A 27,793-nucleotide genomic window follows, 5' to 3' on the forward strand; every position below is an offset into this window, starting at 1 on the left:
AACATCATACTTAATAGTGAAAGCCTGAAGTTTCCCCTCTAAGATCAGGAACAAAACAAGGATGTCTGCTCTCACCACTTCTATTCAAGATTGTACTGGAGGTTCTAACAAGGGCAATTGGGCAAGAAAAGAAGTAAAGGCATCCAGATTGGCAAAGAAGAAGTGAAACTATCTCTATTGGTTGATGACATGATCTTATACATATAGAACACCCTAAAGAATCCAACAACAACAACTTAAAAAAAAAGAAAGAAAACTATTAGGGTTAATAAATGAGTCAAGCAAGGTTGCAGGATACCAGATCAATATTTTAAAAATCAGTTGTATTTCTATACACTAGCTGTGAAAAATCCAAAAATGAAATTAAGAATATAATTCCATCTATAATAGCATCAAAAAGAATAAAATACTTAGGAATAAATTTAACCAAAGATATGCAAGACATGTATACTGAAAACTATAAAACGTTGAAAAAAATTTAAGAAGACCTAAATAGAGGAAAGGCATCTCATGTTTGTGGGTCAGAAGACTTAATATTGTTAACATGGCAATACTCCCCTAATAGATTGACAGATTCAATACAATCATTATCAAAATTTCAACTGCCTGTTTGCAGAAATAGACAAGCTGATACTAAATTTCATCTGTAAATTCAGAGGACCCCAAATAGCCAAAACAATCTTGAAAAAGAAGAACAAAGTTGGTAGACTCAGTCTTCCCCATTTCAAAAATTACTGCAAAGCTACAGTAATCAAGATAGTGTGGTAGTGGTATAAGGATAGAAATATAGATCAGTGGGATAAAATTGAGTGTCCAGAAATAAATCCATATATCTGTGTGGTCAGTTAATTTTCAACAAGGGCAGCAAGACCATGCAATGGGGAAAGAAGAGTCTTTTTAACAAATGGTGCTAGGACAAGCAGATATCCATATGCAAAAGATGAGGTTGGATCCCTACCTTACACTTTATACAAAAATGAACTCCAAATGGATCAAAGACCTAAATGCCAGAGCTAAACCTATAAAACTTTTGGAAGGAAACATAAGTTAGTTTTAAAGCAGTCATCGCCTTGGGCCCGTCAAGGAAATTGGAACCCTCGTACTTTGCTGATGGGAATGCAAAATGGTGAATTCTGTGGTATCTGAATTCTATCTCAACTTTTAAAAGATTATTCTGGCTGCATAGAAGGATAGACTATGGGTAGCCAAGAGTGGAAACAGGGAGATTGTTACAGTCTAGTCTAGTGGTGAGCTGATAGTGCTCTAAGGCCCATGGGGATGATGGCTTTACAAGATAGGAAAGCTCAGGACAGGAATCCTTTGGAGAAGCTGGCCTCAGCAGGAAGAGGGACACCTCCCAACACTGAGGCAAGAGGGAAGAAGGGATGTAGACAGGTAGGCATTTTAGAGCACTGAGTCTGTCTTTGGTTTGGTACAGAAAGGATTAAGAGCCATTGTGGGCAGAGGATGCCTGGAAGCTTCAAATAGCTGTAGGCAGGCGGAGAACATGGCCTTGGCTTCCAGGGAGATCATGGAGCCCTGGGGCTGGGTATGCAGGGCTGCTTGTCAGGGAAGTAGTCCTCTTGAATTGTACCCAACAGTGATTTTTTGAGTTGGGATATTCATCCTCTTATTATGGCTCAGTAATACAAGCCATGGAATGTCTGTTTTATGAAATCAAAGTGATTGATTAGTCATGAATTGGCACTGTATTTTGCAATCACAGTTTAATTTTGAATTGGGTATATGCCACTGCCTTAATACAAGAGTAAAAGTTAGAATGAATAATAATATTAAATTAACATGGTTTAATTGATTGACAGAATTTTTTTCATCTGCAGTGTCTCACTTGGTCTCTACAACAACCATGTGAAGCAAGTTTTATTATTTTCACATTTATTTTATATAAGGAAATGGAGGCTTTGGGAGTTAACACTTTGCCAAGTAGCCTGAACCCAGGGTCTTCTAAACCTCACGTTCTTTCCACTATGACCCTGTGAATCAAGCAGAATACTTTTTTGTTTATTCAAATTCTCAGGGTATGTTGCCAAGGTATCTTTTTCCAGAGTGTCTATTTTTGTAAAATGTCTTTGATGCTTGCCCATTCCAGTGATTATTTTAAATAACATTTTCTTCTGTTAATAATATTAATGCTAATTGTAGAAAAGCTAAAAAAATTTTTTTCACATCCCACCCCGATAACTACTGTTAACATTTTGATGTATTTCTTTCCAATGTCTGCATATAAATATATATACACACACACACACACAGACATATATACACATACACATATATATTTCTAATTTTTTTAACAAAATTGTGCTCAAACCTGCTTTTCCACGTCGTGTGTTGTTGTGAGAGGTGACATAGCATAACGGTGAAGGTTAAATAGGCCCCGGAGCCAGAATGCAACGCCCTGTTAGCTATGTACCTTTGTGAAAGCTACTTAACCTTTTTGTACTTAGTACCAAATAGGTTTATGACAAACCTTAGTACAAAATGTGGTCTATCCTGTGTACTCTCCTCTGCTCCCTGGTGATCCCTGTTCTTGGGTCAGGAACCACTGTGTCTGAAACACATCTGCTCTCTCTCCCGTTGGCCAGTGGGTCCTTGCCTTCAGTCCGTCTTGCTCATATCCCCTTTGCCCCCTGCCCTGTGACTTCTGTAACATCTGCTCCAGCCAATCACCTCCCCAGAAGCAGCCCCCTTACAGTCTGTATGATCTTCCTGAGACAGTCTGTGTGTCTGCAAGCATGTTATCAATATCGACTTCCTGAGCTATTTCACTAATATATATATTATCCATATTATACATGGATATTTTTAATATCAGCACATATGGTCCTGCTTTGTTTTGTTTTGGTTTGAAACTGCCATATAGGGGGGAGGCTTTTTAAAGCATGCCAGAAAACCTAGCAGCTATAAAGGAAAAGTCAATAGATTTGGCTATGTAAAAATTAAAAGCTTTAGTACAAGAAAAGATACCATAACCAAAATCAAAAGACAAAATGGCCTCCGCATACACCTGGGCCTCCAGCACTGCTCGGTGACCCTCTTCTCTGCCTCACCCCTTTCTCAATAGTGACTGTTTCACCTTCCTGCTCCTCAGGTCTCCAGCTCATTGATCCCTCCTTGCTTATTTGTCTTCTGCTTTATACAGAAAACCAAAGTCCTCAGGTGCAAATGCTCTCTGCTTCCCTCCACCGGACCTCTAAATGTATGTGAACTCAAACCCATCCGTTCCACCTCCCGCCTGTTGAGATGGGAGGTATCTCTCCTCCTGTCTGAAGCTGACACCACCTCTGTGCTCGGATCCCATCCCATCTTGCCTTAGTGGGACCATTGCTCTATTAATTAATTGTAGTCAGAAAACTACAAGTCAGCCTGCCCCGCCACTGCTGTGCTCCTACGCTGTCTATGACGCTGTCCTGCTGCGTTTTCCCTCCTGGGTGTGTCCTGACTCTGTTCCCTCCTCTCTTTCCGTCCTTCACTGCTCAGCGTCAGGCCTCATCATTTCATGCCTGGACCATGGCAGCAGCCTCCTCACTGGTCTCTGCTTTCAACCTGGCCATCTTTGGAGCTGTCCTCCGCACCGGTGCCAGTGGTGCCTCTAAAACTCGGACCTGCTCATGTCCCCTGCCAAACACCCATCACTGACCACGGCCCCCTCCATCAGTCAGTCTCGTCTGCTATAGTTTGGGGGTAAGAGCAGCATGCAAGAAATCTCCTGGTTGGGGAGGGAGCACCTGCAATTTGGAAAAGCTTCCCCCTCCCATTGGAGTCACAGACCTTCAGGATAGTCTTGTCATGCAGGCTGTCTCCTCCATGACTCTCGAGTGTCCAGCGCACCTGCCAGCATTCCTTGCCTTGGATTTTACGTCCAAGTGACACCAAGCTGTGACACAGCTACCCCACTTTTTCCAAGAACAGGCTTAGCGCCCTGCTTCACCATGGCAGCTACTGCTTGTCTTTCAAAACTCAGCTCAGGCATCATCACACCTGAGCCCCAGGCTGCGTCAGTGATACCCTCCCCTGCGCAATCCTGCATCCTGCACAACCTCAGTGGTTTGTGGAGCAGTCTGGTGGTCTGGCTGCCTCCTAGGAAACTGGGTGGGAGCTGTCTGAGCCTCTGTAGAATGTGGAACACATATCACCACTTGGGCCCCAGCTTTGGGTTGCCGCAGCCGATTCTGGGGCAATGGGAAACGTCCCACTTCCTTCCTTCATAGCACTTGCCGCGATATCGCACCAGTTCTCGTCCTCAGGATCTCCCTGCAGGATTGAGCACGTCCTCCTCCTTTTGGGGCAGCCTCCAGTCCTCAGCCCCTCCTACCGCGCGGTCTGCTTTCTTGTGTCCCCCAGTGGCCGCTCCGCCCATCCTTGGTGGAGGCTTCCTCTGAGGCTCTGTTGTTGGTCTCTTCTCTTCTGTACACTGTAATAATCATCTGTAATAATAAACAAGGAGATGGAGAGAGAGAGGGTGCTGAGAAGACTTTGAGGATGGGGGAGTTCTTTGTGTTGGTTTGTCAGTTTTTTGTTGTCATTTGCTTTTTTTTTTTGTAATGGCACGAGGGATTTCTTAGGGCACAGCAGAAAGGGTTGGAAGGAGCCCAACAAATCACATGTTGGTTTTGCTATTTTCTGGACATGCCCCAAACAAACAACATTCCTTGTCTCCACGGTCTTTCTCTGCCTGTTGTGTTCTCTCCCCACCCTTGACCTCTGTAGCGCTCTGGTAATGCTTCTCTTACCAATCGAATATGATGTTATAGTCATTTTCCCATGTACTCTCGCTTATATTCTTCACCAGCACACTTAGGCTGTCTTGAGATCAGGACTTGACTAATTTTACATCCCCTAGAGCCTTACCAGTGTTCTTGCACATGGCGGGTACTCGGTAAGAGCTTCCTCAGCAGCATCAGCTAACAGGAGGAGCATGCGTTTTAGGTGTAAACAGACCCAGGTTCTGATGCGGATCCTGGCCTTGATCCTTGTTAGTTGCATGATCTTGGGCATATTGCTTACCTTTCGAATTACAGTAATTGTGAGGTTGAAATATGATAATGGATCCTCAGAAGATGCGGGACCCCTCCCCTTCCTGAGATAGGAAGGAGCTGGAAGAAGTGGAGTGGGGTGGCACCAACATGGGGACACTAGGACACTCAATGAGACCAAAGCCAAGTGTTTTTGCAGGTTCAGGATTTGGGGAAAAGCCATTTGCAAGGCTGCCCTCCTTTGCTATAACAGAGGATCCTCCATGAATGATCTAAGTTTCAACCCTGTGACTGGCCAGAAGTAGGAGGAGAGAAAATGACCTAGAACAGCATCTGAGGACATGTTGATATCACTTAACGTGTCTCGGCCTGTATGGTTGGAATTTTCCTGCACTGGGTATGACCTCTGACCTTCACATTATCTTACCTTAGCTTGCTTTCCTGCTGTTTTTATAGGTTTTTTTCCTGCTTCCTTCTCTCCCTTGGCCCCCACTACATGCACGAGTACCAACACCCCAGCCCAGCTGCCCCTTTCCTGACTTTCCCTCCTCTGAGTAGCCACTGGAGTAGGACGCTCCAAGCCCTTGTTTCAAGTGTGGCAGCTCTTCAGATGGCGTCACACTGGTGTGTTCTCCACCTACCGGATCCTTTGAAAATGAGGACGAGGCTGGTAAGCGAGCAGATCCATTTGGAGTGATCCAGGGTGTCGAGTTTTGCTTTTTATTTTCTTTCCTAGCATTTTTAGACCAACCTCATTCTTTTTAACTGTTGCATAGTATTCCTTAGAATTGCCGTGCCCTTGTTTATTTCAACGTTCTGCTATTGTGGGAACATTTAAGTTGTTTCTGCTTTTTCCTTAGAAAAAGTGCTTCAGGGAATGCCCTTGAACGTGGCTCTTGGGAACATTTCTCTAGGATAGATCCCAGGGGTTAGAGGATATGTGTATTTGTGGGTATTTGAAATTTTATTAGATCCTGCCAGATTGTCCAGTTCAAAGACTGTACCGCCACAGGAAACATGTTTTCCTTTATGGTGTCATCATTTTCTATCTTGCATAAGAAGGTCTTCTCATTGCTAAAGTTATAAACAGATTTTTCTGTATTTTATTCTAAGTTAGTCGTTTTGCTTTCTTATATTCGGTCACCCCCACCCCCGCCATGAGCACTTTTCTCATTGTGTTGGTACCACCTGAATAGTCTGCTTTGTTTTTAGACTTGCTGTTCTGTTCCACAGATTCATGTCTACTCCTACACTACAGCTATCATATTTTGTGTGTGTTTGTCCTTTTAAAAAATTGTGGTAAAATATACATAAAATTTTCCATTTTAACTATTTTTAAGTGTACAATTCAGTGGCATTAATCACATTGATAATGTTGTGCAACCATCACCACTATTTCCAAAATTTTTCATCAGTCCAAGCAGAAACTCTGTACCCACTATGCAATAGCTCCCTTTTCCCCTCTGACCCCGTCCTCCAGTAACCTCTAATCTACTTTCTGTCTCTGTGAATTTGCATATTCTGTGGAACCATACAATATTTGTCCTTTTGTGTCTCTTATTTCACTCAGCATATGTTTTCAAGATCTATCCACATTGTATCATGTATCAGAACTTCATTTCTTTTTATAGCTGACTAATATTGCATTGGGTATATATACTATGTTTTATTTACCCATTCATCTGTTGATGGACGTTTGGGTTGTTTCTACCTTTTGGCTCTTGTGAATAATGTTGTTATGAACATTAGTGGACACCTACCTGTTTGGGTCCCTGTTTTCAATTTTCTTGGGTATACATATACCTAGGAGTGGAATTGCTGGGTCATGTGGTAATTCTATGTTTAATTTTTTGAGGAGCCACCAAACTCTCCACAGTGGCCACAGAGGAGATGTTTTGTCTGCTTCATTGTTGGTAGAAAGAACAATCCCTGAGACCTGGTCTTACCCCATTTTTGCATTCACCTGCCCGCATTCTCCCTTTCCCCTGGCGCCAAGCACAGAACGTGGCACATGGTGGTACCAAGCGAAGGTTGGCCTAGTTGGGTGGTTGGGGGGACAGATGAGCTCCAGACCACTGGAAGATTGCGCTTTTCCGTATAACTGTATCACAGGACAGCAAGAAGAACTGAGGTGCAGTGGAAAGAGCCTGCAGCATGACACTGGTGAATGAATGTGACGAGAAACACAGATTCTGTTTCTCGGCCAAGCCCTCAGTTTCTCTGTCTCATTTAGCTCACCTGTAAAAGGCGATTGCACTCCTGCTTCACTGGGTGTCGAGACTTGCGATCTGGGTGTGAAAGCCTCTGCTAAAGCCACAGGTGCCCACCGGCGCCAGGGACTGCAGAGTCCTGTGTGTGTCCCAGCACTCAGGTAGGGCCTGGCACATCAGTTAGACGATTTGTTGCACGCATTCATTCATACGTCCAATCACTGTTAACTGAGTGTCTGCTCTTTGTCATGCGTTGTCTGGAGGCTGGGATTCAGCCATGAACAAGAGAGAGAACGGCTCTGGCCTCATTCACCGCTCAGTGGCCCAAGAGCAAGTCCCAAGCGTCCTCACTCCCTTCCCATTCTTTTGGCACCATCGCTAGACTTTTGAAAAACACAGCAAGAAATGCTGGTGGAGAGCTTGTATTTTAAGGAAGTGTCTCCATCTTTAAGGAGAAAAATGGATTTTAAAATGTAAAACAAAGAACAGGCCAGGTACTTTGCAAGTCAGGCAACTTGAAACTCCATGAGGAGAGCCTTTTTTGGGGTTTCTGTGTGAGGGGAGGAGAGAGAAAAGATTCCAGGTACTCCCCCCACTGACACCCCCAGGAAGAATGGGAGAGCTGTGGCCTCCATGCGTCTTCTTAGAGGAGTTTGGGGGAGGGTGGGGAAGACTGTCACCAGGCTCTCTGCAACACCAGGTCTAACTAGGAATGGTGCCGGGTGACACCTTGGCCTCACTTTGGCCCCACTGGGAAACAGAGATCTGCTTATCTGGTTTGGTTACTGAGCCCTGCCCCCCAGGAGCCCTCCAAGGTGGCCCAGGAGCTCACGGCCACTGAGCACATGTCCCAGGCACTGGATGTCAGTCATCTCATTTAACCCTCTCCACATCCCTTGATCATCTCCAAAAAACAGGCTCTGGGAGGGTAAGGACCTGGGTCTAAGTCATGCAGCGATGCAGAGAGAGCCTGAGTCCTTGCCCTACCGGGACGCTAGTTGAGCCAGATCCTAGGAGCCAGGCAAAGGGAGGTGCAGCAAGGCTGATGGGGCAAGAATTGGCAAGAGACTCTATGTAATAAAACCTGTTACACCCACAAGGACAGATTTTATTATTTATTAATAAACTTAGCAATAAAGGGCTGTTTTTGGAGCTCAGAAAATTTTACGGGCACTAATAGTTTCCTGAGTACTTTCACATATGTTATTTTTCACTTGATCCTTACAACAACCTCTTGTAAGAGCGATGTTTTTTGTACCCATTTTATGGGCAGAGAACACCGTGGCTCACAGAGTAAGATGGCTCACATCACACTACTAGTGTGTGTGAGGCGTGACGTGTGTGTGGGGTCTGACAGCGGTGGGCAACAACCTTATCAAGTGTTCCATCACCAGTGGGATTTTCAGAGCAGAGGTGACCCCAACCTGGGGGAGGGGCAGGAATTCCTCAGCTTAATGAGGTCACAGTTTGTTTGTTCCCAAACCTTTACAGTCATACGTTGATTAACAACCGGGATACGTTCTGAGAAATGCGTTAGTTAGGCAATTTCATCATTGTGCGAACATCATAGAGTGTGCTTACACAGACCTAGGTGGTACAGCCTCCTACACACCTAGGCTACATGGTACCAATCTTATGGGGCCACCTTCGTACGTGTGGTCCATTGTTGACCAAAACGTCGTTATGCGGTGCATGACTGTGTTACTCAAATCATGTATTCTAGTGAATGCAATTGACATATATATGTTATTCACCAGTCTTTTCTCTAGAACATGAAGTAAGCTTTGCCTCCATACTATCGCCATTTATTAAAGGGATCGTCACCTCTAGTGATGTCAGTATAGTTAGTAATGGCGGAATTTTTCCTGCACATATGCTTCAAGGGCTTCACCTGAAGTTTAGAAGAGAGCTGGGCTTGGAATGAGACCAGGTTCCTGCCCCCAAAGATCAGGCCCAAGTAATCCCACCAGAGCTAAAGATGTGCAAAGAGTGCTGTGGGGAGACTGACCCTGCCTGGGAAGACTTCACAGAAGTGATAAGCGTGTGTGTGTTTCTCTGCCTGGGGAAGAGAAGCAGAGAAGAGGACAGAGCAGCCTCGTAGGGAGAGAGGCTGGCTCATGCAAAGGCCCTGTGGCAGGAGAGATGTGGGATGAGGCTCAGGGGGAGGCAGCAAGCCAGAGGAAAGCCCTTGGGGTCCCCCTTTGAAAGCTGTGCTTGGGGAGCTCTTGGGGTTTTTAAGGAGGGGGTGACCTGCCTGTTTCTGAATGATCCCTGAGGTGGCAGGTGGGGGGTCGGGAGGTGAGGAGACCGCTGTCCCCAGCATCTCACCACCTAAGACCGAGATACCATGACAGAAGTGAACCCTAGCCCTAGAGGCTCTGCTGAGGCCTGCTGGGTGCTCAGCCTGGGAGGACTTCAGAGAGGAAGGAGCAGCCCTGTGTGAGGTGAACAGACATGGAAGAGTGGGCTTCAGACCACTTTGAACGGGGCCATCTGGATGAGGGTGGCAGGCAGTGAGGGCTTCCGGAATTCCGGCTCCACTCCTGGTGCTCCTCTCCTGCCCCCAGGGGCCCTGCAGAATCTGCTTGGAATGCCTTTTTCTGTCACTTCCTGCAGGAAGATGTCCCTGGCCTCTTGCTCCTTCCCCCAGCCCCTCCTTGATGCTCCCTGGGCACTGCACCACTTCTTATGGAGGTAAACCCCACATTGTCTTGAAATGATTGGGGGGCTGAAACTCTGGCTTTATTTATCTCAGTAGTCACAGCACTTAACCCGGTGCCATGCATACAGTAGACACTCAGTAAAGGTTTACTGGATGGAACTAGAAGAGAGAGGTCGATAAGGGCTGGGTTAATATGTATGGGGTGTCGAAGGCAGAAGGGGCAGCAGGGAGGCAGGCAGGTGTTGGGGAGGCGGGGGGTGGAAGGCGGCCGTGCAAAGAGGTGTGATGGCTGGCAGAGAGAGGACAGATTCTAGAGTGGTCTGGTTCTGATTCAGTGGGCAGCCAGAGAAACAAAACACACACACACACATAGAGAGAGAGAGATTGGTTGGTTGGTTGATTGATTATAGGGAATCGGCTCACGCTGCCATCTGCAAGCTAGAGACCCCAGGAGAGCTGGCGGTCTAATTCAGTCTGAGTCCAAAAGTCTGAGAATCAGGGGAGCTGGTGGCGTAAGTTCCAGGCCGAGAAAGACCGATGTCCCAGCTCAAGAAGTTAAGCAGAAAAAGAACTGAATTCTCCCCTCCTCCACCTTTTTGTTCTGTTCAGGCCCTCAGCATAGGATGGTGGCCACCCACATTGGGGAGGGCCATATTCTGTGCTCAGTCCACCGATTCAAATGCTAATCTCCTCCAGGAGCACCCTCACAGACACACCTGGGTATAATGTTCAGCCAAATATCTGGGCAACCTGTGACCCAGTCAAGTTGACCCACCGAAGTCGCCGTCACACTAAGGAGAGGTGATTTCAGAGTCAGTTAGCATCACTGAGCGCCTCCTGTGGGCCGTGCTGTGGGCTTCCATTTGCATTAGCGCCCCAAGAGCAGGTGTTACCCCATTGACAGGAGGAGAAACTCAGTCTCAGCCTTCACACCTACACGAGCGTAAGGCCTCTTCCACACCCATCCTTGGCAGGCGTTGAGTTGTGAATACAACTTTCTGCAATTTTACCTCTTCTCTACCTCAGGTCTTCTGTGGCTTCATATTCTATCCTACTCCATATTTACTTTAAATTATTATTACTGACAGTAATAATTAACGTATGTATGGTGCTATAATAGAAATGGTAGCTAACTCATATAACACTAGGAATGAGGGCAATTTTCCAAGTGTTTTACATACATTAACTAGCCTTATTTTGTAGATGGGGAAATTGAGCACAGAGAGCTTGAGTGACTTGCCCAAAGCCACATGTGGCCAGGGTTCCAGCCCAGGGTCCCATCTGATTTTCCTAGTGACCCGCCCCAGGCTGTACAAGAGAAAGCTGGAGGTAGGACTTGAACTCTGTGATTCTGACTTGAAAGCTTCTCTTCATTCAGCCTCCCTACTCTGCCTGCAGAATCCTGGGCTGTTTTTACTGTGAGGAGGCTCCTTGAAGACCTTGTCACTCTCCCGCCTTTTCATGCAGGCCCAGTGCTCACAGGTGCCCCCCTCCCTATTGCGCCTGTGTGAGCAGCTATCTCCTGCTAAATGGTTTTTGAAGAGAGCCCATGTCGTGGCTTTTAAAAAGAAATGTGTGGGATGAGTAAGCACCTAAAAATAACTCCGGATCAATTTTTTTGTGGGGGAGGAGGGCTGTGTTTTCCTTTCTCTTCCCCTTTCTCCCTCCCTCTGCCCCCAAGGCCCATAAATTGCTGCTGGTTGACAGCCAGGCCAGGCTGGCTTCCTGTAAGGCTGTAATAACATGGAATTAGCCTGGCTGCCGCCCTCTCCAGCGTGGAAATGCCGCGCTTGGTCACTACCGACATCCCTGAGTTGACACCTCCTGCCCTGGTCCATGCCCCGGGGACAGGTCTCTGCTTATTCGATAACTGGGCAGAGACACATTCCTGGACTTGTCCTTCTGGGAAGGAGCAGTGGAAAAACTCCTCCGAGCGAGAGGCTGGCGGCTTCTGAGCTGCCATTTGAGGGTGCCCAAACTTCCTGCCTCCAGGGAGGAACCGGAAGGGCAGGGGCAGAGAGCTCTGGCAGCCTGGGCCCCCTGAGTTGGGGTTTCCAGGCCGTCTGCTGACTCAAGGGCTTGGCTGAGTGGCTCCCATCTGTCTCGGTGCCTCTAACAGGCCCCCTCACTCCCACTGGCCACCCACAGCCTGCCTGGAGAGGCTTTAGAAGTCCAGCAAATCTTTGCTGCCCAGAACCCGCCTGCTGCCAGCGGCATCCTAAGTCCAGGCCACCTTTCATCCTCAGTGGGTCTCCTTGCAGAACGGATATCGGTTCTAGGGGTATGCTAGGCATTTCTGTGTCGCTCAGCCATGGGGTGTGTCTTTCCCCTGTAATGTCAAATGTGTGTAAAGGGCCCATGGACACCAGTGTTTAATATGGTCGGGGGGGGGGGGGTGATGGTGGAATGGCAGTGTAAAGAAGGAAAAGAAATCTACCAGGGGCAAAGGGTGCAGAGATCCCTGCTTACACTGAACCTTTGGCTGAGGGATGGAAAATTCCAGGTGGAAGCTTGGAAATTCCCAGTATAGGAGAAATGGTCAGGGAAGTGCCTCATTTCTTTGTCTCCCATACCCCTCAGCTTCAGCCAGGCCTGGAGCAGGGTTCCCTGAGTCCTACCTGCAGTCATTCAGTTGTTCCCAGTCTTGGCTGCATATCAGCATCTCCTGGGGGAGCTTTAAAATGCTGATGCCCAGGCTGTCCCCACAGCAGCTATAGCAGTGGCCCTGGGCCGGGGCCCAGGCTTCCCAGGTGCTTGCAGTGCGCAGCTGGGGCCAAGAGCCACTGCTGGCAACAACCACCTCCATCTCCCTCCATCCTCTGCCTTGCTTCCTAACTTCTGATTTCTCACATTCAGAGGTGGGCATTGCTGCGCCTGGCACCACCTCCTACATAACAGGGGCTTGGTAAATAATGTGGAGGGCTGCTGTACTGTTGGTGAGGAGGAGGATTTAGGTCACACTCCAAGCGCTAGAAGCATTCAAAAAGTGCTTTTCTAGGACTTCATTAAGAAGTGTCCCTTATAAATATTGAAGGGAAAGGATCAGTTTGCAAGTTGTACTTAAGGACCAAAAGGGATTAAAAACAAAACTTCCCCTTAGCCCATAGCCAGCAAAATGGCCCATCCTCTGAGAGCTCTGCTGCCTTCACCTGGGCCTGGCCTGAGCTGGGTGCTCACCCTTGGGAGCCAGCCAGCCTCCCAACGGCCCTCCCGGCTCCCTGGGCTCACAGGTGACTCCCGAATCTGCTTCTCTGGGCCCCACCTACTTGAGCTGCAGTGAGGCCACGGGACCTCCCTCGGAATGTGGCCAACCAGCAGTGCAGACTTCATGTGGTGAAGACTATGTTCCTCCCGCACCGCCCCGGTGAGTAGGGCCCTTCTCCTGACCCCTCCTGACAGCACCATTGCTCCCAGTCCCCAGCGTCAGATCTTTATCGGCTCCTCCTTCATCCCTGCAGCTGTCCCGCCTCTCCCCTTGCTCACTTCTGGAAGCCCTGGCCCTGGTTCAGGCTCCTGTCTTCCTGCCTCACCCTGACTGCTGGCAGCTTCCTGTCTGGCTCCTCTCCAGAGCCTGCCAGGCACCACTCCTAGCGGCGGGCCTCGAACACGGCTGGGCATGAGAATCTACAGGCTGGGGGACCACAGGAGCCGTCACTCAGCCCGCCCTGTGCTGCCTGACTCCCCTCGACCCTCACCAGGTGCTCCGCCAGCCTCAACCTGAGCTCCAGACGTGAAGAGGTGCTCAGTCCTGCTCTCCCTCTTGAGTCCCTATGTGGCTCTTCCCACACAGCAGCCTGCCTGGCTTTCGGTTGCCTACATGGCAGAGCCCAAGTGTTCTGGCTGGAACCCCTCTCCCTCCCACTAATCTGCCCAGTGAGATGGCTCTGCTTCTGCACAGACGCGCTTGGCCTGTTCTACTTGCCACACTTGGTCGCTCTGCCCCTCATGGTCAGCCCTGCGGCCCGGTCTTCCTGCACGCGCCCTGATCTTTCCCCACACCCATCTCCCTTCATAGCTCTGTCCGCACGCTGCTCTCTTGGGACCCCACAGGGGTAAAGTGACATGTGCAAGTGCCCATGGCACCTCCCTAAATGGGGCCCTGGGGCTGTCCTTGTCTGTGCAGACAAGCAGGGGCCTGGTAGCAGCCCTGCACTGCCGGGCCCATCTCGTCCTCCTGAGTTGCCTGAGAACTCTGGGAGCACTTCTGGTTTTCTCAATTTGGAACTGTCGTCTGCCCACTCATCCGCCCTCTGTGTGTATCCGTGCCTCTGAAGGGAAGCACGTTTCTGGGATGGCTCAGCAGCTGCAGCAGCTGAAATCCTAAAGGGATTTCCACTGGTAGGTGGGACTAGAACAGAATTCTAGATTTCAAGGTCCACAGATGATAAAACCAGGGCTAAGGCACACGGGCTCATGCACACTTGTGCCAGGGTGAGAGGGGCACCCAGGACTGCCAGCTCTCCCTCTTAGGAGACCCCTAGCCCTTTCCCTGACCAGGGGAGTATATTTCCAGGCACCTTCTGTAGAGGACTGCGTTCCTGGGCTCCTGGGTATCCCCTGAAACACCCTTGGTCCTGGAGGGGGCCTGATGATGCAGAGCACTTGACTGTTCCTGGCTCTGAGTGGCACTTCAGACCTCATCTGATTACTCATTTATGTTGCAGCTCACGAGGGTCCCCAGGGGCAGCTCTGACATCCCCAGCTGGTGCCTAGAGTGTGCGCTGGGGCCAACGTGTCCCAGCTGATGGAGAGGCTCCCATGGCTTCGCTCCCAGAAGGCTGACAGACTGTCAGGTGACAGTGATCCGAACCCTTGCCGTGCCCGAGTTTCCCCGTGGATACAGAGGGAAAGCAGGGAACCTGCAGGCAGATGACCTGCAGTAGTCACTATCTGTGGGGCCTTGGGAAGTCACTAGCCTCTCTGTAGCTCAGCGTCCACCACGTCTGTAGAGTGAGCCTTGTAGCTTGGGAGGATTAGACAGGACAGCGTAGGCAGAGCATCTGGTCTGGTGCCTGGCACATTGCAGGCAGTCCTTGCTCCCGTATACCCTGCGATGGGCAAAGCATGGCACAGAGGTTTATTAGGGCTAATGCAGGCTCAACAACACATCACTGTGACCACACTTCAGTAACTAAGTCTTTATTGAGCGGCTGCTGAGAGGCCAGGCCAGAACCCTTGCGAGGGTTTGGTGGCACTTTGCCTGCTCAGTACTCGTAATGGAGACTTACAGAGATGCTCCTGTTTGGGCCGTCTTGTGAATATCAACACACGTGTTGCTGGTCTAGGTGAGACGGAGAGCTGGTGGCCTGTCTACAGGGGAGCCAAGGGTTCCCGCAGGCACCTGGCTGTGGTGTGAGCCCAGGACTCTGATCAGATGACTTAAGCTGCTGACCACCTGGCCCTTCAGGACCACAAAGGATGAGCCTGCTGCGGGCAGCTGTGGCAACTCAGAAAGCTGAGGTCTGAGCTCAGTAGAAACATCCAGGTGGGGAACCTAAGTGCCACCAACTGCCCCTACCAGCCGGGGCTTCCCCAAGAGAGTCGCTCAGCCTCACGGTTTATTGTTGCCGTGTCACCGGTACCTGGATGCTGGTGAAAGGTTTCCGTAAAATGAATTTTGCATTTTGAAAGCAAATAACTAGGATTCCGTATAAAATTAGAGGTGTGCTCCAAGAGGTCAAGAGAAAGACTGCCCAGTGGTCCTATCTGAAAGATTTTAGCTAAGAAGATGCTGGGATGGCAGCTGAACCTGTTTGTAACCTACAGTGGGAATTTCAGTCCCTCCCTAGCGGCTCCCGCTCCTTCCTAGCACTTTTTTCACTCTGGGGTCTCCCATCTGCATTCTCTGCTTGTCTCTTACTTCACCTCATTTCCCTATGGCTATGGGATCTTCTGGGCTGTGTCCTAGTAGCTCGTTCATTGTACAGCTTCCTGCCTAAGCTGCAATCATCTTCTTTCTACCTGGTGTTTTCTAGTCAATATTTATTTTAACTTCAGTTTTAGATTTTAGGATACCTGGGACAATGCCAGTTTTCTCTAAAATATAGGCCTGTGTAGTGTGTTAATAATGAAAACTGTGTTCAGGGGAAATGTTTCAACTACGCACAGAGTCATTTCTTCCGGCCCATCCTCGCATACCCACAGTGGATAAGCCTATAATGCAGCAGCGTGCTTGGTCCAGGGAGAGGGAATGGGATTGAGGTCCAAGAGGCAGCTAGCAGGCCCTGCATTTGAATCACAGGTGCCCAGTACCTGGCTCTGGGAACTTACGCACATCACTTAGGGAAAGGAAGAGAAGGCAGCAGAATTCAGTGTCCTCACAATTAATTCACTAGGTTTTAGAATGAAGAAAAGCAACCCCGTAAATAAAAATACACTCTAATACCAACATAGTATAAACCACCTGCCAACCCGAGTGAGAACAGGAACCCCACGGGCAGGGCAGGACCAGGTGCCTGGTACACTGCACATCGCTCTTCAGCATGAACCCAGACTGGGGCTCCGAGTGGGGGCTCTGGAATACGCTGCCTGCCTTCAGCCCTGGCTCCCCTGCCTATTAGCTGTGGGGCCCTGGGAAAGCCACGCAGCCTCTCTGGGCTTCAGGTCCTTCTCTGTAAAATAAGGATAATAATAGTAATACTTAGTATATAGGGTTGTTGTGGGGACCAAAAGAAATAATATTGGTAAAGTGCTTGTCATAGTGTCTGGCACATGGTAAGAACTCAATAATAAGTGATTATTTATAAGCTATTAATATCCGTTATTATTATTCACAGCATGACACAAGTGCCTCCTCTCCCCCAGCAGCACCCACCTTCCCACTTGCCATGTGATGCTGTACCCTTCAGGTATTCTGAGATATACTCTAGGTCGAGGAACTCTTGTGTTTCTTGAGGGTTTTTTCTTTTTCAACTTTTATGTGTAATCATGCTCTTACAAAGAGAGGCAGCAGAAGGCTTTTCCCACTGGAGTCAAAGTGTCTCAGTGAAAAGGCCACATTCTGCCCAAGGAAAGCCCAGTGGGAATACTCTGTCGTGGAGCCAGCAGGATCACAGGCCGCGCTGGGATCTCAGTCCCCCTGGCCAAGGCTCTGCTTGCAGGGTCCCCACGGGAAGCCTAGGAGCTGCTGAGCTGGTGGTGGCTAAGGTCCCCTGCAGCTCAGCCGGGTGTGGCCAGTGAGTGGTTTTAGCTACTTATTTTTCCTCCCTATAGACCTATTTATTTACTGTCATTTTAATCAGAATGACTACTGTTACCTTTGCCTTTCTATCCTTTTTTCTTATGACTTAAGCTAAGAAAAAAATTATCCAGGACTTCTCAGAAGCTAGCAACCAAGTAAATGGAGAGACGAGGGTGTTGAGCCAAGCCGGGGACAGCCTCCCACTGTGCCGTGTGCTTTATGTACATTGATTGGTTTGCTTCCTTCCCACATCAACCCTGGGAGGTGTAATATTTATTAGCCCTACTTTTCAGATAAGAAAACTGAAATTCAGAGAGGCTAAGGAACTTGCTCATATCTAGAAAGTAATGGAGTCAGAATTCAACTGAGGTCTGTCTGACTCCAGAGCCTACACTTTCTTTTTTCTTTAATATCCATCCTTATAATGCAAGTAATAATATTTCATCACATTCTCCCTATCAAATACTCGAACACTATAAGCTGAGCTAAAGAACCCTTGGTCCTCCCTCCCCAGCTCACTGCCTTCCCCAGGCTTCAGTTTACACTCTTTCTTCTACAACACCTCACCTGAAAAATAGGTGTTGTAATAATAATACCCATTCTATCTGCCTTACCCAGTTTTTTATGGATCAAATGAGATAATAGACAAAAAGGCATTTTGTAAACTTTACAGCCCTCTGCATATACTGTTAGTGGTAACATAGTAACATACAGTACATAAGGCCCTTTGTAGGGAGTATTCAGCCCTGGCTGCCCTGCCTATTAGCTGCGTATCGGCCAAGTATTGTTGAGTTCAAACCTCGTGACCAGGAATGAATGGAATCTCACACCTCTAAAGTACTCTGTCAAGTCCAGCCTGAGCCTGCCAGCTGGAATCAGTGTGGTATTTGTAGGGTTATGCTGCAGAATCACTGTTCTCCAGTAGGTGTCACCCTCTACCAGGACAAGTCCTCTGCGACTTCCATACAGGCCTCCTGGGTCCACTCCATAGTTTTTAGTTGATGTTAAAGGTAGAACAGTGACGTGGGTGTGGAATCCTGCTGAAGAGAGCCCTGGGGCAGGTTAGAAAGTAAGGGGCAGGGCACTCAGGATGCAGGGGCAGTGAGGGAGAGCTACTGAGGGAGTTCACAGGTGAGCAGGGAGAGCCCAGGGCACGGACTATCCATCCCAGGGTGATGCAGGCCGACCCAGGGGCTGTCCATTGTAGGAAGGGACTCCTCAGTGACCGGCTATGTCTGGATGGGTCAGGGATGGCTTCACAGAGAAGGTGACATCTGAGCTGAATCCTGAGGGGTGAGGAAGAATTTTCCCAGGCTGAGAAAGCGGGAAGGGCATTCCAGCAGCATCTTGAACGCTCATGGCTCATGAGCGGACTGATGGGACGTCACTGAGGGGGTAGGAGGGAGAGATGGGATAAGGTGGACTAAAATGGAGGGAGATGAGGCCAGATTAATAAGGACCTGGAGAGGTAATGAACCATGGAAGAGTTTTTGGTGTTTTGTTTTGTTTTGTTTCCATTTGGGATGGGCCAGTGGGGAACTGCAATTAGATAATTGGAAGTGTGGAAGATGAATTAGACAGGAAGAGACTAGAGGCAGGGAGGCCAGTCAGGAGGCTGTTGTTGAAAGTCTTAGCCAGTGCAGGAACAGTCTGTATTGGGAGCGAAGACATAGATTGGAAGCTATTTGCCAGAAAGAATTGCATGGATATGGGGCCTGATTAGATGAGGTGGGAGTGGGGGTTGTCAACGGAGGCATTAAGGCTGACCTCGAAGTTTCTAGCTTGAGCAGTTAAGTAGAGGTAGAGCCATTAGTTGAGACAGGAAACAAAGGAGAGGGAACAGAATGTGAAAACAGAGGGAAAAGAAAATTTTTTCATTAGACCCCTTCAATATGAGGTGCCCATGAAACTGAGACCCCCCAGTTGGAGATGTCCAGTGGGCTCTCAGACATAGTGGCCTGGAGCTGGCGAAGAAGGGACAGAGTAGCAGCCTGAGGGCCACAGCATTCTTATTTCTGGACCCACTGTTTCTCGTTCTATCTAATTTATTCAAAAGAGGCTCCCCCTTCTGGGGCCCACAGCCCCAGATCATGCATGTTTCAAATTGCTTTTCTCTGCAGCAGCACAGCTAGAAATGTCTTTTCTTAATGACCTGAGACCACAGGATGCCTCATGGCACAACCACTCTGGAATGGGGAATCCCCAGGCAGGCCCCTCCTCATCACCTCTTCTCCAAGTTTGAACCCGTGTTCCCAAGAGGAGTGGTAGGAAAGGCAGGCATCCAAAGATGTTTGTGTGCTGGGCGGGCCTAGCAGGTCATGGGTTAACCAAGGCAGTGAAGCCCAAGCTCTCTTAAGAAGCTGTTTGCTCCTTCCCTGTGTTTGTATGTGTGTGCAGGTGTGTATCCATGCCTATACATGCTTACATGTATTTGCCAGGGCATGCTCCTAAATGGAGCAAGACAGGCCTGCTTCTGGCTGACCTCTCCTGCCACCACATGAGGAGCTCCCCTTCGAGGAAGTCCTATGGAGGGGCAGCCCCAAGACAGGCACCTGTCTGGAGACACCAGCCCTCACTGACCTTAGGCGGTGTATTCATGTCCTGTGGGTGTTGTCACAAATTACCGTCAACTTGGTGGCTAAACAACAGAAATGTATTCTCTTCTAGTTCTGGAGGCCAGAAGTCTGAAATCAGTATCACTGGGCCAAAATCAAGGTGTTGACAGGGCCATGCTCCTTCTAGAGGCTCTAGGGGAGAATCTGTTCTTTGCCTGTTCCAGCTTCTGGTGGCTGCCAGCATTTCTTAGCTTGTGGCCACATCCCTCCAATCTCTGCCCTGTGGTACACTGCCATGCCTCTTCTGTGTGTCAGATCTCCCTCTTATAAGGATTCGTGTGATTGGTACCTAAGGTCTACCAAGATAATGCAGGATCTTCTTCCCATGTCAGAATCCTTAATCATATGCGCACAGTCTTTGCCATATAAGGTAGTATTTACAGGTTCGAAGGATCAGGACCTCATATCTTTGGGGGCCGTTATTCAGCCTACTATGGGTGAGGTTTGAGAAGTTCTTTCATTTGACCTTTACCACCTGTGTGTAAAGTGGGTGTCACTATCTCCATTTTAGCAATGAGAGAATCGGCTTTACCAGCAGAGGCACCAAGATCTAGTGGGAGACCTTGATCTGTTGATGAACCCCAGACCTAAGAGTTCACAATATTTTTTAAACATATAGAATCTATCCATCTTCTTTTTTTTTTTAGAAAAAAGATGGTGGTACATTTCATCAAGGAGCAGATAATCCAAAACTCATTTCTGCATTGGGTGACTTTTGCTGGTTCACCCGCCCTGATCTCCCTTGGGTGTCAGTGTTGGAGGATGAGGACAAGGGAGCATGCTGCCCTCCTGCCTCCCACCACACTTGGGTTCACTCTTGTGGACATGAGTTGGTAGAAGGGACTATGGGAGCCAGCACACCGGAACAGCCCAGGGCAGCCCTCCTGACTTTCCTAGTTGGGGCACAGCATAGGAAGAGCTGGGCTTGCGGGGGCAGCCCTGGGATGGGGCGTCAGTCTGCAGTCCAGATTCGGGGTTAGACAGAGAGACCTGAAGCTGAGGGACCCTTGACTGGGCTCCAGACCCTGGAAATGAAAATAACCACCATGACAAAAGCCCCTTATATAGTTCCTGGACTTCTGCTTTTACATCCTTTTTATCGCCGTGTTCTCACATCCCCCTAGAAGGAAGGCGAGAAACAGTCCCTTTTTCATAGATTGAGAACTCAGATTGAAGGGGAAGGGGCTGTCCGAGTCAGCCCAGCAGGCCGTGGGGCCAGGATGGGGGACTTGCCAGTGCTGCATGCCCGGCCCCTTGATGTGGGTCCAGAAGGCCAGGGCTGTGGATGGGTCCCATCACCTGTTCATCGGAAAGGGTTTTAGAAGCTGGGCGCTCCATGGCACCATGGAAGCTCTTTCCAGCTTGGGCTGCACTGTCCTTATTGAGGTTTCTCCCGTCCCCAGTCCCTGCCAAATGTGTGACCTGGGCAAATCACTCCCCTTCTCTGTGTACAGCAGGGTTGGTATAAGTGGACTCAGGTCCCTGCTGACTCAGCTGTGACCAAAACCTTCCTGCTCCTCTGAGGATTTGAGGCAGCCTGTGTTGAAGCCATAGGCTTGGGCATCCAGGCTTTTTCTGGATACTGTGCCCCAAAACAGCGTTCGCCAGGAGCCCTTTTCTGCCACCAGCTGCGGCTCCTGCAGAGCGGAGTGTCTGCCTCCCATTTCTGTAAGGGTGGATGAGGAATTGAGTAAGGAATGGAGATTCGGGGATTCTGGCTTGACAGAAAGCAGCTCTGCGCTCAGGGCAGACATCATTTAGAAGCCAATTCCCCTCTCTCAAGGAAGGGCTGGCTCTGTCTCACTTGGCGGGGGGGCCTCAAAGCCTTCTGGGGATACCTGTTCCACTTCCTTCCCTTCGCCCATCTGTTTGGAGACCCCAGACTCATCTGGGCGTCCCCTCGGGATTTGCCGCAGGAGGCCGACAACTGGCACTGAATTCTGCCTTTGTCCAGCGAAGCCAAGTGGGGAGGGGCCGAGCGGACCCCCTGCCCCCACTGGAATGTCGGCTCGCGGCGCCCCCCAGCTCTCCCTCCTTTTCAGCCGCCTCCCCCGCTCACTTCCTGAGTCCCACCGATCCCACCACCCCAGCGCGCGCGCGCGCACACACACACGCACACACACACACACTCACACTTCCTGGCGGGCCTGGCCGCCTCGCTGCCGGCTCCGTGATCCTGGCCGCCGGGCTCGGGGAGAAGCGACCTTTTGTTATTCAAATCACACCCTCGCCGCGCGCCCGGCCGCAGCCTCCGCCCCGGGAATCCGTCCATCGGTCCCCGCCCCCGCGCCCCCCTCACCGCGGCGCCCCCGGCGGATTTCGGGATTCCCCGGCCCACGGGGGGCTCGGCCGCGCCGGTGCGCCCGCGCCTCCCCCGCCCCCGGTGCGCGCTGCGGCTCGGCGCTCGGCCCCCTCCCCCTCCCGCTCCCCTCCCCCTCCCCTCCCTTTCTCCCGTCCGGCCTCGGTTCTGCCGCCGCCGCCTTCCCCGGTCCGCGGGGGCCCTGCCGGCCGCCTTCCCCGCAGCATGGCACCATCGGGGCTGAATTAGCCGGCAGCAGCGTTTGGGGGAAGCGGGATCTCAAGGGGTGGGGGGTGCCCCGCAGCCTCGGTCATGGATGTGAGCAAGATGGTAAGTGAAGAGCTGGGGCTCAGCCCTGGAGCCTCCCCCGTCCCCCCACCTTCTCTCTTTCCCTCCCAGCCCGCGTGATCCATTGAAAGTTTCTGGATTGTTGATCCTGCCTGTTGGCCCCAACTCCGGCGTGCTGGAGGAGGGAGCCGGGCCAGGATTCTGGAGGCGCTGGCGGACAGGGATGGGGCTCCCGGTTTCCCGCCGCCCTGCCGCCAGGGCTGCCTGGGAGAGCTCGCTGGACTCCAGGGAGAGGGCTGTGCAGCTCGCCTCCCAAATTAGGAAACCAGCCTGGTAGCGGGAGGGCAGGGAGCGGGAGGAGGGCTCATCCTGTCCCCTTCATAGCCCCTCTTCGCACACCTATTTGAAGTTTATGGAAGATTTTTGGACGGAGCCAGTGGGCAGGGGGGCACAGGTGGGTGGCCTGCGAGGGCGGGGAGAGGAGCAAGGACTTTAACCATCCTAGCCGGTGAGGGGGCAGGAACGGAATCTTTGGCATAGATTTACCACTTGTAAGACCCCGGCTGCCTCCTAAGCATCTGAGTCCCTGTAGGGGGCTGATCCCTCCCCCAGGGCCCCCAGGAACACAGTAGGAGCTGAATACATTGTTGTTCATGGATTGATTGAGGGGCAGCCCTCGCAGGACAGCAGGATGTGATTTGGAGGACTCTGAAGAGAGGGCTGTGTGTCCGGGGAGAGGAGGGCCTGGGCCTGCCTGTACCTTAGGGAGGAGAAGGGACTGGAATTGCATGTTTATCTTGTACAGAATTAGGCTAGTTTTCGCCAGTGAGTGCCTTTTTGAAGTAACCATCTCTATGGAGAAGGCAGGTGAGCTCCTGGCCCTGCCAGGCCTTTGGCGTTCTGTCTTGGGTAGGGGCGGGTGGGATGGGAAGCAGATGATGGGTGAGAGTCATGCCTTCCCATGGCTGGAAACCCGTCTCAAACTGACTGAGTGCTGCCCCTGGGGCGGGGGTGCAGGGCCTCGCTGGCTCCCATCTTCATGTGAGGACACATACCTGTCCATGGCATGCTGAGAGGCTGGACCACCATTCCCCATTTGTGTGCCGTGAAAGTTCGTTTTCGTTTAAAATGAAGCCGGTAGTATTAGAACTACCCCTCAAAAAAATCTTCTATGCAGCCGTGGGGGTGGGGAGCTGGAAAACTGAGCAGCAGCTGGGCCCTTTCCTAGAGGGGTCTTAGCAAGACCAGAGTCTCCTGTCTGGGCTATGGTGGGGGGACAGGGAACCTGAACCAGATCACCTCTGAGCTTCCTTCTGGCCCTGAGCTCAGATTCCTTCCAAAGCCTGGTCTGTGAGGACCAGCTTATAGGGTTCAGGGACTTCTGTCTTTAGAGGTCAGGGTCACTTCTGACACTACCACCTCCCTCCATCCGTCTCTCATTGACTCAACAATGTTTATTTAACTAGCAAGTGCTGTGTGAAAGACACAAACATAACATATGGCCTCCCTGCTCCTCAGGGCCTTTACACCTAGGTGAAGGGTCCAGAGAGATGTGGTCCAACCTAACAGCTATCAGTAGGGGCCCTGATCAGAGGGCCACAGCTCCAAGGACTGTGAGGGTCTGCAAAAGGACTGGGCTGCAGAGTTCAGGAGGAGACTGAGGCCCTAGGCTGGCTCATCAAGGCTGGGTGGAGCTGGCTCTGCTGAGAGCAGTGAGGGGCATTGCCTGTTAGGAGAGTCGCAGGAAGCGGCATGGGCAGAGCCCATTGGGGGAGGCTGAGGACGTCTGACTGGGACAGAGGTTTGAGGAAATGTTGAGATCATTGGTTGGGGCCAGACCAGAAAGGTCTTGAGTGCCAGCCAAGGTTTTCCAACCTTGGTCTGTAGGCACTGGGAAACCTCTGGAGAATTCTGGGCAGAGGAGAGGCACACGTATTGCCTCTTTCCTCTTTTAGCTTGGGGTCCAAACAAAAGTGATATTAGATTCTCATTAATCATTGAGCAGCCAAGCTCCCAGCTCAGAAACAATTGTCCTCTGCTCTTTGTAAGGAGCACAGACTCTGGGCTGTGTAGCAAGAAGAACCCACCCACCCCAGCGAGTTGGCATCTGCTGCCCATTTCTGTGGAAGGCCCGGGTTACTTTCTGTTCTGACCCTGAAAGCCTCATCTCTGGTTTGAAGTCCTCACTCTGGGGTCCCTTGACTTCAAGGTTGACCTCAGACCCAGCATTTTAACATCCTTGGCAGAGCCCAGCATCAGCCTTGGAGGTTTCTCTTGCTTATGGCTGAATGAGAAAAAGCAAATTATAGTTCTCCTGACTCCCTGCATGCTTTTGAGCAAGCTTCTTAACCTCTTACCCTCATCTGTAAATGAGAACAATAGTACCTGCCTTGAGCATCCTAGTGAAGGTTGGAAATAATTCTGGCATAGTAAGTCTTCCATACATCGTGGCTATTATGAATGTCTCCAAAGTTTCGTCTAAGATGACTATTTCCCTCCCACGCTGTGCACGCGCACACACGCACGTGCGCATGCTTTATTTTCTTGATTGGCCTGAAGAGCTGAGCGTAGGCTGTATTTCAGTTGACTGCTCTTGGGACCAGTTCTCCCAGGTCTAGTTATCCTTCTGAATGAAGGTACCAGTGACAGTGACAGGAACAGTGGCTTCTCCAGCTGCTGTGACCAATGGATTTTTGATGACATCAGATGTCTGCCCAGGGGAGAGCTGGTTTAACCCCACACTCAGGGCAAAGGGCAGATGCCCTTTGTGGGTTGGTGGTGGAGTCTGTGCCTTTCCTGAACGCAGGACACACAAGTGCTGTAATTTGGGAAGCAGAGTCAACACTGTCAGTTCTTAGAAAGAACGTATAGTTCATATAACAGTTGATATTTGCACAGTGCCCGACAGTTTACAAAGCGTTTTCACACCCATTCATGTCACCACAACCCTGTGAGGAAGGCAGGGCAGAAATAATTGGCCACGTTGTACAGATAAGAGAACTGGAGTTCAGAAAAGTGACGTCCCGGTCCCCAGCAGGTGGTGGAACCAGGCCTTGTACCCAGTTCTCCTGATGACCAAAAGGTACGCTATGGTGACACAGTAAATAAGAGTAAGGAAGAAGTTTTAATGACTGGATTCTAGAATGGACACAAGTTCATGCAGATAGGTGAGCTGGAGGTGGGGACCTTTGGCCTCTGGGTCCCTTCGGGGAAAAGACCCAGGGAGCGGGAATTAGCACCCGTGTGTATGCAGACTGCACCTTGGCAGTCACCTATAGCTGTCTTGAACACTCTGAGTTTCTTAATGAATCTCGGCTCCCCCCTCAAATGTGAGACACTTGACCCCTCGGATCCTCAGCTCACACAGCAGGAAGATGGGAGGAGTGGAGAAAAGCATTTCAGGTGTTCTGAGTAAGTGATGTTGACGGTGGGGCAGGGGACCCGCCGTACTGCCGGCGTGCATGTGTGCTTGCTGGGTTGAGGAGGGGCGCAGGGGAAGGAATTGCCCAGCCAGGGAGATCCCTGTGTAGATGATTCCCAGGACCCCACTCACAGTCACGTCAGCTGATGGCTACGTGGAAAGGAAGGCGTCCTCCCATGTAGTGTCTGAGCTGAGGAGTCAGTTAAAGCTGAATGTGGATGACTGGCTTGGTCAAACCAGAGCCGTGTTTTCAGCTCTGGGTCACAAAATCGGTTTAGTGGTCGCAGCCAGCATTTAAAAGAGTGAAATAGATTAGAAAACATCCACACGTGTGCCACGTAAGAGGGCAAGCATTAGTTCGTGACACTGGTTTTGTTGTATACGCGTCTGCACACAAGTGAGGACAGGCCTTATAGAATGTACTTTTTACTAGGGTCAGAGTCAAAAAAGGTGTGACCCTCTGACCCGGGGAGAATGTCCAGAGGAGGTGAGGCGGATGTCTGCCTCATCCGGTGAGGAGTTCAGCCCATAGAAGAGAAGAGGGCCGATTGCCGTCTTGGGCTCACTGAGGGCTGCGGAGGGGAAGAGGGAGTTGGACTCCACGTGGCTCTGGAGGGTGGGATTTGTTTTCAAGAGGCGGCAGGTTTTGGCTGGCCAGGACTCCCCCCACAGCAGAGCCAGCCCATGGCGGAGTCAGCTCCCCAAAGAAGGAGAGAGCCTCCCTGGGCCCTGGAGCTGCTCAGGGACCCTGGAGGAGCATGGCTTCCGAGTCCTTGCCCACCTGGAGACTCTGGCTCAGCACTCAGGCTCTGGGAACAGCCCTCCGAGACCTGTGAGTTCCGTGGCTGAGGTCTAGTGTTGCTGGCCTCATGGGAAAGGTGGCTCATTGTGACATTGGGGAGCGGTTCCGGAGAAGTGGGTCGCTGTCTCCTGGCTTTGTGCATCACCTGCCATGGTTTCTAAAACCCAGCCGAGCATCACGGATCAGCTGCCTTCTCCAGCCAGCCCCTGGAGTGAGATCAGGGAGCAGAGATGACATTGGCCTCACCCGGGTGCCAGTGGGAAAGGAAACCTGTTATTTGCCTCCTTTAAAAATGCTTAGAAAAAAAGAGGTTTTGATTTATCATACAACTGCTATCTCTTATTGTCACTGGGCACTATGATTTTATCCTACCAAGGTGAGGTTTGGTTCAGTTCAGACGCATGTTGAACACCCACTTTATGCGCAGGCCCCTGGGTGTGGATGTTAAGATGTTGGGGATCCCGAGCTGAGGGTGGCCAGGTTGTCCACTGAAGGGCTCAGAGTCGAGGGGGGGGAGACAGAGATTCACTTGAAATGCACTGAGTGGGACGGCACTTTAGTTGACAGAACACTCTCACCTGGACTATTTTCTCCTCAAAAGAGCCTCGAGAAGCAGGATTTAGTGTCCTCAGAGGCCCCTCCAAGTGACCCTGCCAGTCTGAGCTAAGTTCAAATGCAAACCTAGGTTTTAGATAGCCCAGCCCACAAATGGCCCTCCCTCCCTGCTGTCTTCCCCCTGCTCCACTCCGCCCAGCACACACAGCTGGGTGATCTTGAAGAGCACGTCCAGGGGCTGTTTCCGCTCCACCTGTGTCTCCTTTCTTGCCTGAGAGGTCCTCTGCAGAGCCAGACAGGCATGTGGTCTGGCTGCTGCCCCTGAGCCAGCGGATTCCAGCAGCCAGACAAATTCATGCTGCCCGGGGCCCCAGAGAAATGAAGCTATAGGTCTTTTAAGAAAAAAGAAACAATCCCCGTGTCTCCTTTAGATTCCCTCAAGTCCTAATGAGTCTTTGATCCGCAGGTGGTTTCTGTGGGCAAGTAGGACAGGCTTAGAGGGTAGGAGGGATATTTGTACGTGGGAGTGGGAGCGGGAGCCAGCTGGGCTCCACAGCACCCCACCCCCTGCACACAGAGGATGGGGGAGCACCTCTGTGTCCTGAGACTGCGCTAGATGCTAACCAGAGGCTTTGGAGTCACACAGGCCAGGGTCTAAGTCCTGATGCCACCATGTGCCACTCTAGGAGCAGGGACAAGTTAGCTGACCTCGCTGTGCGTCAGCTTCCTGTGGATTGATGTCTTCAGACTTGCGAGGTGTTGAG

General features: G+C 50.5%; 1 protein-coding gene across 3 annotated transcripts in view; it reads left to right on the forward strand.

Moving 5' to 3' along the window:
* Positions 1–27,793, forward strand: part of HIP1 (huntingtin interacting protein 1) — a 142,272-nt gene that overhangs the window by 38,269 nt on the left and 76,210 nt on the right. The window contains exon 1 of one of the 3 annotated variants that reach the window (XM_087417720.1): positions 22,119–22,293. The exons of the other annotated variants lie outside the window; for them this stretch is intronic. Within the exon in view, the coding sequence (XP_087273846.1) occupies positions 22,276–22,293 (18 nt within the window). The 5' untranslated portion in view covers positions 22,119–22,275. Of the gene's footprint in view, positions 1–22,118; positions 22,294–27,793 lie in introns of those variants that run through there. 3 annotated transcript variants of the gene reach the window in all.

This window comes from Ceratotherium simum, chromosome 26 (genome assembly GCF_057802395.1).
Source record: "Ceratotherium simum simum isolate JZ-2026a chromosome 26, ASM5780239v1, whole genome shotgun sequence".
Taxonomy (NCBI): domain Eukaryota; kingdom Metazoa; phylum Chordata; class Mammalia; order Perissodactyla; family Rhinocerotidae; genus Ceratotherium; species Ceratotherium simum.